We start from the raw sequence: 12,647 nt of genomic DNA on the forward strand, positions 1-12,647 counted from the left end.
CATAGTTTTTCATATACTTCATGAATTAACAAATTAACATGAAATACTGTACTGCTATTATGGCTTCCAGTAGACACTTGCGATATGATTTTGTACTTTCTTTGATTAAGAACATAAGAAAGTTTACAAACGAGAGGAGGCCATTCAGCCCATCTTGCTCATTTGGATGTTAGTAGCTTATTGATCCCAGAATCTCATCAAGCAGCTTCTTGAAGGATCCCAGGGTGTCAGCTTCAACAACATTATTGAGGAGTTGGTTCCAGACCCTCACAATTCTCTGTGTAAAAAAGTGCCTCCTATTTTCTGTTCTGAATGCCCCTTTATCTAATCTCCATTTGTGACCCCTGGTCCTTGTTTCTTTTTTCAGGTAAAATAAAGTCCCCTGGGTCGACGTTGTCCAGAACTGAACACAATATTCTAGGTGAGGTCTTACTAATTACATGATGTTAAATTACGTTTATAGTTTGTTTTGTTTTTTTAAATCTCAATCCTAAAATTCTAGGTGATGAAAAACTTTTGGCCGTAGCTGCAGGTAATTTAAGTGCAAAATGTATTCATGTAATTGTCAGCTACGTTACTTTAAGGGAAGTGTCGTTCATATCAGACAGTTGAGGCAGAATCACTTGGATCCTTTAAATAAAAGACCCAACTTAACAAAATTCTGAGATCAATCAAACTACTAAGCACAGGACAACCTTAGGCCGAATGGCCTCCTTTCATTCATATATTTTTTTATGTTCTTCATATGATTTCATTTTACTTTATTTATACATTAACCATGAAGAAAAATATTTGATATCTTAGAAAATAACTACAAAGATATGAAGACATTTCTAGGGAATTAGAGGACATTCTATTTCTATATACGTAATTCTACATTTACATACACATTTACGAGCCACAACTCTCATTTGGAGCTGATGCAAACTAACTTTTTTTTTTTTTTTTTTTTTTTTTTTTTTTAAGTATTAAGAACAATGTGTATGACCCTGTAACAAACTGTTGATAGTTGATAGTATGACAGTTATATACACCTACATAAAATAAAGCTTTAAATTAGGAGAATAAATGGCCAATCATACCGACTTTAAAGTGAAGGCTGTACAATAGTACTATTAAATTGTATAACTCCATTCTATAATAAATTCTAAATCACTTTACCATTCGTTTGTGCTAACTGTAGTGCATCTTTGCTGTCCTGAAGATTTCCCGCTGTGATCATGAACTGGTAAAAAAATAGAAGGTTATTTATCTTGTTGTGGTACAAATTCTTCAAAATACAGTGAACTGCACAAGTATGCACCAGACAAATAATTACCTTTTGGGTCCCAATTTTAGCAGCTCTTTCTATTATCTGTAAAAAATCATCTGCAAATACACAAAAGCAAAATAAAAAAGTAAAGTAAAAATACAAAATCGGGTAACAAAATCTAGCCTTATGATATTTTTCCACACCCAGTAGCCATAGAACCCAGGGCTGGTAGCAAGGGCATTGTGATTTGAACCCATGCTCAGAAAATATGTAACTCCATAAGCCTTGGTCTACAATTTTCAAAGAATAAATCCAGGTATGATCTGTGCCATGTACAATTTAAAACACAGTATAGTTTACTGAAACAAAGTTGCTGATGTCTGATCTTAATAGTCTGATTAGCCGAGTAGATGTTATCACCCTATACCATGCTGGGATAAGATGCATTAAAAAGTATGTTTAGCGTCTTGTACAGTAAAACCATTTATATGTAATTAAGCGGTTGATGCAGTGTTAACAGTAAAAAGAGAGCTTATGAATATATTGCAATGGATATACTTACTATTGTTGGTTATACTGTATTATTGGTTATACTTTTGACAAAATACTGCAAAGGCCCTCCTTCTGAGCAGCTCACTATTCAAACTACTTGTTAGTCCTTTTAAATTTTTAATTTGAAGACATCTGAAGATTACTCTATAAAGACCTTACCATTGTACCCTGTGGTGGTCAGAACAGAGGGATTCCACTCTACTTTAAAGTGATTTTAAATTGCTTATTAATCAATTACACATTTTCAGAAAAGTACTCTAACCTTGATGTTTTTGTTTGCTTCTGTAAATTCCTCTAAACATTGGATCAGTTAAGTTGACACCAATGTCTGAAACCAAGCAAAAAAAAGTTAGAATACATTATCAGCATAACATATGCTTTAAATAAATAAACATTATTTTCTCAAAAAATAAATACATACAAAAGTAACACTAAATACCAGTAGACCTCATACACATTAGCTTAACAAAAGGGCACAAGAACTTTATAATCTACCGAAAAAAATGATGGGCGTTATAATTTTCTATTAAATGTTTTTTTTGTTTTTTTGTGTTTTTAAACTGTGGACCCCATTCGTGAACTGGTGCTGATTAAGACGGTACAGACAATACCCGCCGCCAGCCCACCATAAAACATACGTAAAGTCAAAACCACCTGCCGCCGCCCCCCGCTCCTAACAAAACTAAAATAAGCCAATTTAATGGCTGTTTTAACCAATTCATTATAACTAATCTGGCCCCTGGACCCTAGCTAAAAATAAAAATAAAGATAATATTGTAATGTATATATAAAATGGGAGAACCCGGTGGGGAGCACGACGGATGAAACTGAAATGGTGGAAATGACAAATGACTGCTTCCTAACGCAATTTGTCAAGGCATCAACTAGAGGCATGCCTTGATTTAGTCTTTTCAAATAACGAAGACAGAATAACTAAAACAGAGGTCAGAGAACCATTGGCAAACTCAGACCACAACATTAGCGGCGTAGGTCGTGGCCCACAGCAACGTGTTAATGATCTTTGATCATTTATTAGTGTAATAAATATAGAGTTTGGCCCTGAATCGACTGAAGGCTCATTATTACAGCGTTAAGGATTTTTGTTACAATAATGTACACACACTGTCAACATCTCCGTCTGTACGCACGGGATGCCACCTCACAGTGAAGTTTTTTGTCTTAATAAGAATGTGTATTTAACTATGCCTGCTAAACGAAAATCATTTTATGTTGCAACAAATCTGGAAACTATATTGATCGTTTGAAAAAAGGAGTAACGCAGACATATCCCTGTCGTGAATATAGGTTGTCAAAAAGCACTCTTTTTTGGCTTGTTCAACAACCGTGCGCAAAGCAAAATTGATTTTAAAAAAAACACACACAACGAAAAAAATACTTGAGGATCCGATTAACTTTTCATGTCAAACTTTTCATGTTGGGTTGATTTGGAATAAAATACAGTTTGGGATTCTTGTATGTTGGATTAAGATTTGGTGGCCTTTGAAACGATTCATGTCAGATTGATTTTGTATAAAAGTTTAGCTTCAATTTGGGATTTTTGCTTTTTGTACTGCATTTTAATTCTTTAATTAGATAAAGGCAGATTACTGCATACATGAAACGAACAGGTACATGTAATTCTACTTTAATTCACAATATCATCTCATTAACTTACTCCAACAGTTTACTGTTCATTTTGACTGTCCTTTCGCTGTAACAACCCTCTCTATATAACAAACAAAAGGCTTAATTGGACCCCAACAGGCTTGTTATAGCGAAGGTGTATTGATTGTACATCCACTCACTCACCAAGAATGATTTTCGCGCGAACACCACCACTTCTTGTTTTTTCTCCTCGGAGCACTAAAGGCCGTTACCAGACGCGACGCGAAGAGTGACACGACAAAGTGACGCGAGAAAATCAATAAAACCTATGCTTTTCAATAGCACCCTGCACACCAAAGGCGACACGACAAGCGACGAAAGAATCTGGTCCTATTTTTGCAAATTCCTCACGCAACTACACAACTGAGCAATCAGAGAACAGCTTCACGTCATGTGGTTTGAAATCAAGCCCTGTTTCACTTTGTGACAGGTATTCATTATTAGGCTTCCAAGCCAAAGGCTGGGAAGCCTATTGTTATTGTTGTGTTTATTAGGCTTCCAAGCCAAAGGCTGGGAAGCCTATTGTTATTGTTGTGTTTATTAGGCTTCCAAGCCAAAGGCTGGGGAAGCCTATTGTTATTGCTGTGTTTATTAGGCTTCCGAGCCAAAGGCTGGGGAAGCCTATTGTTATTGCTGTGTTTATTAGGCTTCCGAGCCGTAGGCTGGGAAGCCTATTGTTATTATTATTATTATTATTATTATTTCGCACAAACAACATCGCAGAGTTATGAAAACGCATACGTAAGTAGATGCCTATTGCTGGACAACCAGACTGGTCCCCAAATGAAAAAGTCACATGGTTCGACTGCCACATTGGATTTCGTGGAAATTTGGGGAATTTTTCAAAATTCTTGCCGTTAAAAACAACTTAAGGTGGAACTATGACGATGGCAGCAGATAGTGCAGCAATGGCCTATAAAAACACATATGTTCAGTCGAGGTCGATTGAACAATTACTTTGCCCACTACACTGGATTGGCGCTAAATATTCAACAATCTTCTTGTCTTAAACCGCAACGTCAATCGACACCTAAATTGGCACGCATGTTCATGACCAGGTCCTTTCTACCGTTTGTAAAATTCACGCTTTTTCGTTAACAAACATGGCCGTGGCGCGCAAATAACTGTTTCACGACGGCTCTATTTTCATACATTCATGCATAAATCCAAGGTGCAATACACTACAGTCATGAAACTTTATATGACCATAGAGACTCATGTGAAGTACTGGTGATATGAAAATGACATTTTGGTCATATGGTTTGGCGGCCACATTGATAATTATAAAAAAACTTTGGCAACCCAATGCTCTTCATTGTCAACACAATTGCACAGACCATTGGAAAGTAATAACTGCTGAAGTTTGAAACAGATTGCTCACACAGTGCGGCAGCCATATTGGAATTTACGTTGAAATTTTAACTCCTAGGGCGTACCGACAGGGTCATAATTATAATGGAACACGTACAGGAAGTCATATGTGCTCTATGAAAAAATGTCATCGCCTGTAACCTCTGACCTCTCCTAAAAGTGAAACGTGATGCATGACATCATCAACATACGCAACTGGCTATAAAACTGCCTATAACTTCTTATCGGCTGCACCAAAATGCACAAGATTTGACATGGATGTAGAGGACTATGGGATGTTGTGCCATGGTCAATATGGCGGCCTTAGGTCACATGGTGTGGCAGCCATCTTAGATGCAATGATATTTTTTGTGCAATTTTCAAATGTCTTCTCATGAACGGTAAATAGTACAGCTGTGAAAAATTTTGTACATAGTGTGCTCATGACCACGATTGATTCTACTTAAGGAAAATGGAAAGGATTATATTTAGACGTACACACAGTACAGTACAGACACATACTGTAAACTAAGAAAACATTTTTTTGTAACTACATCCACGCGAAAAAAAAATAAACCTGCACTATGCTTTTTAAACTAACAATCGAAACAATTAAATGCATAAAAATCAGGTTTACAAGTCACATGAATATAGTTTGCTTAAAATCGTTATATAATTATTTTTACGACTGAACTGTGGTAAAACAGTCACAAATCCTGAATCAGCTAAAACGAAACCGCGTGTGTAATCCATTTAAAAGATGCATGTGAGAAGAGGAGGTGGGGTACTTTGGGGCCGTATCTTTCAATGAAATATTTATTTTTGGTAATCAAAAGTATAGACAGAACGCTTCACAATCGCTTGCTCTATAAAATAACTGTAGTTATTCATGGGGAATCCCCCCCAAAAGCGGACATTTTAGTATAATTCAAGCTTACCAGCTTCTCAACCGTAATGCTGTTTGTTTACTTATAACCTCGTGGACATGCAGGCAATACTGATACACACAAAGAATTTGAAAAAAATTACGAGGTATGACACAGGCCCGGTTTTTGGGATGGAACCGCATAACAGTCTCGCGTTTTGATTGGTCCATGTCTGTCACATGAATACGTCGTCACACGGGTGGAAAAGCGTGCTGGCATTTTTAACATTGTGATCAGATAGGGAGAGTGTTCTGCTTTCCACAACCTTACCATTAAAATATAATGTGGTATTACACTGTACTGATATTACAAACTATGAGGAATTACTTTATATAAATTATCATGTTATGCACGAATGTAAGAATTGGCTTTCTGTGGTGGTGTACTTTTTTCTTTCAAGTAGCATATATCTATAATCGTTTTTGCGATATATTTTAATATAAAACATATACGCTATTGCAGTTTTGTTACAGGATACATCAGTTTATCTCTAATGTAATCACAGTTTTACATATAGACTGCCCCTGTTTGCATTTACGTCGCAAATTCTGGGCCGCTTTACTTTTCAGATAATGTCCCAAATTCTGGGCCGATTTGGTTTGCAGATAACATCCCAAATTCTGGGCCGCTTTGGTTTTTAGATAACGTCCCAAATTCTGGGCCGCTTTGGTTTTTAGATAACGTCCCAAATTCTGGGCAGCCTTGGTTTTTAGATAACATCCCAAATTCTGGGCCGCTTGCATTTCCGAATTCAGCCCAGTTTTGGGGAATCAGCTGACAGCCGAGTTTCTAAGTCATGCATGCAGTTTACCATAAACTGGATCGTGAATTCATTTGAGAGTAACCCTTAGTACATTAATCAAAGTTCATGTATTTTTTACTCTCCCCAGAAATCTTTTTTTTTTTTAATGAAAAAAACAAAAATGTAAATGTTAAAAAACGTATTTCTTATTACATGAAGAAACTACATTGCACTGAAATAGATACATGAAAATTAATTTAAGCAGTCGTTTTCCTTTATTAAAGGCTAATATTAAAACACATTTTTGGGAAGGAACATGGTATTCTGAAAAAAGGACATCTCGTTTTCTTATGTAACGTCCATCAATATATTGTAGTGTTTCAGGTTCTTTTTGGACAGAAATGAGACTGCAACTGTGAGTAGATGAAGGCCGTTTATTTTGACAATAATTAAATAATCACAAAATAAAATCATAAAGTGAGGGAAAGGAGACTGGGAGTCGAAAGTGAAAATAAATGATTGTAGTAATTTTTCTTTTACCCTACCCTTCCCAGTCTTTTCCCCGCCCCTCTTGTGCGCAAAACCTGAACTCCAATTCCCCTCCACACACGTGTACCACCATGCAACCCTGGCACGCACACACCACCATGCAACCCCTGCACGCATACACCCACCATGCAACCCCTGCACGCACACACCACCATGCAACCCCTGCACGCACACACCACCATGCAACCCCTGCACGCATACACCCACCGTAGCAATTCTTTGCAAAATATATTTTCGGGTATTCATCCCCATTCATGTCTATGGCAGCGTTATAAAACACATTTTCAGGCATATCTCTCGAACCCGAGCACGTAGAACCACCATTCAAAGTGATATAGACTCAGGGGAGCACCCCAAACCACCCCCTAAAAAGGTGTGGTGGTTCACCCAAAAACTCATGTCATGACGAAAAAATTCACTTTGCCAAGCCGTCGGTGACTCCTTGTGCAGGGCCCCATGGGGCCCCAACGCAAAAAAAATCAAGTTCCTAACCCCCACAGAACCAGAGATACGCCCTGTCAAAAATGTCCAAAAACTACCCTTTTCGGGGTCATATCTCCATGACCCCGAGGCCTAGAAACCGGGTTGAACTTCCTAGGGTCATGTCTGGGGGCCCTCTTTCACAGGGAGCCACCCGTTTTCAAATGCTACATTTTCAACAAATTTTCACATTTTCAGCATGATGGCATGTCAAGGTTGCATTTCCAATAGCTTTTGAGCTCCAGGTTGGCAAAAAAAGTCTAAACTGGTGTCCTTTCTAGCTGGGGACACGTCACTTGGAGGGATCGACAGGGGCCCCGAGGTGGACCTCCATACCGATTTTCAAGTCTTGGGGACCCCCGGAACCCGAGATACAGCACCCTGAAAAATGTCTATGGGAAATCCCATTATAAAACCCCTTTGGGGCAACGCCCACCATCTGGCGGTGGGGTGTCGTTTGAACCCGTGGCTGATGTCGTTCTTTAGCTAAGACTCTTGTGCACGCAAAGAATGTCCTTCTGAGTTTGTTGGCCCAGGGGTCGTGGAGATACGGGTACGATAAGAGACCACCCCCTTCCCTATGGCAAATCCCATTATAAAAATACCATCGGGGTAAGGCTCAGCTAATGGCGGTCGTGGGTCTTACGAACTCGAAGGAACCCATTTTCTTTAGCTAAGATTGTTGTGCATCTAAAAAAGAGTACAGAAGCTCCAATTTAAGTCCATTCCAAGTGTTTTGTGATCACAGTATCAGCCTGAGTGTATCGGAGCACAGTTTTGCACCAAAAGCGAGGGGAGGCGAAAAAAAGCACTATATACCCTATTCTTTAAGATATCACTTTGCAGTGCAAATTTGAGGAACGCAACCACTTAGCAACTTGCAAATTGGTACTGCAATTTAAAGGCCTGTAGTGTCAGACTGGTAGTGCCTAACTGATTCAAGTGTTTTTGGAATGATTCTTGCAAAGACTGATTTATAAGAAAAAAGAGAGATTGACAAACAGCATTTTGCTTTATATGCAGAAACGGGCAACTACAAGAGGGTGTCAAACAAGCTGTGAATGTCCCAGGAGGGTACAGAGTACCACTGAGTATAAATCCAGATGCTCGCAGTACCTGTTCTTAGATGTCCGAAACCACTGTATCGCTGTATAACTGTATACCCTGTAAATATCACTTTTTATTGTGTATTTGAGGAACACAACCAATTACAAACTTCATTTGAATTGCTGTGCTATCAGAATATCAGTGTATAACTTTGCTGGGTATTGCAGTGTATGCTGGGTATCAAAAGGCCTTCAAACTTTTACAAAAGGCCGTCAAAGTTACAAAAAAAATAGGTGTGCTCCTAACCCAACTTGTCTTTTTAATTCTGTGCATCCAAATACTTGTAGTTAAAAGTTTTAAGAATTAAGCTTACTGTTTGTTGTTCTGTCCTAAACCAGCAGTTTGTCACCCAGATTTATTAAATAAACAGGGGGGGGTCATCAGATTATTCTCCATTTTATTGTAACTGAGGTACCGTTCAGTCGAGCGAAAATTGTAAAGGGGTACTCGAGCTGAAACCTCCAGATAGAAGGGGTACAGTTTCAAAAAAAGGTTGAAAACCCCTGACCTACAGTATAAATGATCAGGAATAGATAAGGGAAATGCTGACTAATACAATACAATCGGATTTATTTGAAGTTTTTGAAGGGCACTGGTCTCTTAAACCCAGAAGTTCTGATAAACCCCTATGCCTCACTATATATTGATGGACATTACATAAGCAAATGAGATTACCTTTTTTTTTTTTTGGTATACCATGTTCCTAAATGTTTTCTGAGGAGAGTAAAAAATACATTAACTTTGATTCATGTACTCTTAAATGAATTAACGGTCCAGTTTATGGTAAACTGTGCATGCATGACTTAGAAACTCGGCTGTCAGCTAAGCAGAATATCTCAAAAACTGGCCTGAATTCGAAAATGCAGATTTCGAAACGTTATCTGAAAACCAGAGCAGCCCAGAAATTGGGATGTTATCAAAGCGGCCCAGAATTTGGGACGTTATCTAAAAACCAAAGCGGCCCAGAATTTGGGACGTTATCTAAAAACCAAAGCGGCCCAGAATTTGGGATGTTATCTGCAAACCAAAGCGGCCCAGAATTTGGGACATTATCTGAAAAGTAAAGCGGCCCAGAATTTGCGACGTAAATGCAAACAGGGGCAGTCTATATGTAAAACTGTGATTACATTAGAGATAAACTAATGTATCCTGTAACAAAACTGCAATAGCGTATATGTTTTATATTAAAATATATCGCAAAAACGATTATAGATATATGCTACTTGAAAGAAAAAAGTACACCACCACAGAAAGCCAATTCTTACATTCGTGCATAACATGATAATTTATATAAAGTAATTCATCATAGTTTGTAATATCAGTACAGTGTAATACCACATTATATTTTAATGGTAAGGTTGTGGAAAGCAGAACACTCTCCCTATCTGATCACAATGTTAAAAATGCCAGCACGCTTTTCCACTCGTGTGACGACGTATTCATGTGACAGACATGGACCAATCAAAACGCGAGACTGTTATGCGGTTCCATCCCAAAAACCGGGCCTGTGTCATACCTCAAAATTACTGTCTTCTCGGGCTGTACAAAAATGTTCTGTAATCATTTTTTTTTACAACGCTGTCGCAGCTGAACAGAAGCCAAAAAAAAAAAATGCACTACTCGTTTTACTGATATGGCGTCTTTTTTTAAATTTCTAACTACAGTGATAGTTATAATTATTAAGACTAAACTGATAAAACAACAATCGCAAATTCTGAATATGTGGCAATGAAGCCAGACACCCCAGATAGCCAATCGTTACACTATTATCACTTTCTGTTGCTTTACGAATGCACATTAAATGATAGTGGCATTAAAATATACAAGAACCAGTACTGTCTCTCTGGGTTCTGTTCCAGCTTCTTCTCTCCTCTGTCCTGTTTATAATTCCTCGGCATAGGATTCGAGTGATGTTACTCATAAATTGTGCACATGTTAAGCAGTTTGGTGACAATTAAATATGGTGAATTGTGTATTTGCCAGGCACCCCTGATAGCCAATTGTTACACTATCACTTTCTATTGCTTTAAAATGCACATTAAATGATAGTGGCATTAAAATATACAAGAACCAATACATGCTGTAGACTTTATATTGCAAAATTAAGAATAGGTCACCACACGCACACACACACAAACTCAAACAGAGCGATTTCGAATTTAGAACAATGTTAGCCTCTTATTATTTTCAAAGTATATGACTGCATACTATTTAGAATTTTGTGTGCATCCAAATAAAATTTAAATAGCCTACTAACCAATAATTCCAATATGTGTGCCAAAATTAGCACAGTGGTGATAACGCTTCATTTATAATAACCAATGCGCTTAAATTTCACGATAACTGCTTGGAAGCCGTAAAGTTGCTCGCAACTCTAGTTATTATTATTATTATTATTACTACTACTACTATTATTATTATTATATAAATACATTGTGTTTATGTGCAGACGGACGACTGCGAAAAGCTGTGCGTTTGGCTGCGTTCACGATACGCAGACTTTGCTAAGTCTGCGCAGATTCTGCAGAAAACCTGTCGAAATTCATTGTCTGCATGAACTCAGCCGGAAAAGACGTCACCAGGTCACGCATCCACGGGCTTAAAAGTCTGCACAGCCGCGCAGCTTCTCAAGAGGTCCTGCGCCTGGAGCAGCCGCGGCTCAAAACAATAGACGAGCGTTGGCTGACAAAGAAGTGTGTAGGAAACCTGATACAATCCTCATGTGCTACTGCCACCTAGTCAGGGGGGGTGAATCGCTTTCAAGTCATATCATTAATTATCTTATGATTTGTAATACAAATTAAAATGATTTGCCTCTTTTTCCACACAGTTATTATACTTTTTCAAATATTCAGATATTTATTCTAAAGGTTTAAACATGTAAAAAAAATAATGCTAAACGGTTGAAATGAACCTAAAACCACTCTTATTTTCAGCAGGTGTAATTGGTTATTGATGAAAGGCTATCAGGGACAGGGAATAACCTACTTTGAATTAGAGAATAAATCAGCTTTAATAACAGGTAGTTGAAGTGAGATATGTGACCATATGTGCAAGCATTTGAACTATTTTTGCCCCAGATCAAAATACAGTACTGTCTAACAACCCCTTTGTGAGAGGGCGGGGGGAATCCTGCCCGTTATAATACTCATTAATTTGTCTCACATCACAAAACATACGTTTACATGATCTCTTTATAGCAGGGACTGTTTCTACTATACATTTTCTGATCATGCTGTAAATTATGAAGCTGGAGAAGCACAAAGGGAACTTCGATTGCATCCACTTCTTCTGCAAATTAGAGTTTCTCTCAACACCACCTCTATTTTGGTTCTGCTCAGAACTGTTGTTCATCTACCAAAGCTGTCCACGCTCCGTCTGCACAGACCGTGACATAAGAACATAAGAACATAAGAAAGTTTACAAACGAGAGGAGGCCATTCAGCCCATCTTGCTCGTTTGGTTGTTAGTAGCTTATTGATCCCAGAATCTCATCAAGCAGCTTCTTGAAGGATCCCAGGGTGTCAGCTTCAACAACATTACTGGGGAGTTGGACCCTCACAATTCTCTGTGTAAAAAAATGCCTCCTATTTTCTGTTCTGAATGCCCCTTTATCTAATCTCCATTTATGACCCCTGGTCCTTTTTTCTTTTTTCAAGTCAAAGAAGTCCCCCGGGTTGACATTGTCTATACCTTTTAGGATTTTGAATGTTTGAATCAGATCGCCGCGTAGTCTTCTTTGTTCAAGACTGAATAGATTCAATTATTTTAGCCTGTCTGCATACGACATGCCTTTTAAACCTGGGATAATTCTGGTTGCTCTTCTTTGCACTCTTTCTAGAGCAGCAATATCCTTTTTGTAACGAGGTGACCAGAACTGAATACAATATTCTAGGTGAGGTCTTACTAATGCATTGTAGAGTTTTAACATTACTTCCCTTGATTTAAATTCAACACTTCTCACAATATATCCAAGCATCTTGTTAGCCTTTTTTTATAGCTCCCCCACATTGTCTAGATGAAG

The 12,647-nt window shown here is 38.1% G+C and overlaps 1 protein-coding gene across 5 annotated transcripts in view; it reads right to left on the reverse strand.

Moving 5' to 3' along the window:
- tatdn1 (TatD DNase domain containing 1) overlaps positions 1–12,647 on the reverse strand; it is a 50,285-nt gene that overhangs the window by 35,740 nt on the left and 1,898 nt on the right. For 4 of the 5 annotated variants that reach the window (XR_009328491.1, XM_059022582.1, XM_059022584.1 and 1 more), the window contains exons 2-4: positions 2,067–2,132; positions 1,319–1,368; positions 1,162–1,225 (exon numbers count right to left, since the gene is read on the reverse strand). Coding sequence is in view for 4 of the 5 variants with exons in the window: in XM_059022582.1 (XP_058878565.1) it covers positions 1,162–1,225; positions 1,319–1,368; positions 2,067–2,132 (180 nt within the window). In the remaining variant the exon portion in view is untranslated. The remainder of the gene's footprint in view (positions 1–1,161; positions 1,226–1,318; positions 1,369–2,066; positions 2,133–12,647) is intronic. The other variant, XM_059022585.1, reaches the window with a different exon arrangement.

Source organism: Acipenser ruthenus, chromosome 4, assembly GCF_902713425.1.
Source record: "Acipenser ruthenus chromosome 4, fAciRut3.2 maternal haplotype, whole genome shotgun sequence".
Lineage (NCBI taxonomy): Eukaryota > Metazoa > Chordata > Actinopteri > Acipenseriformes > Acipenseridae > Acipenser > Acipenser ruthenus.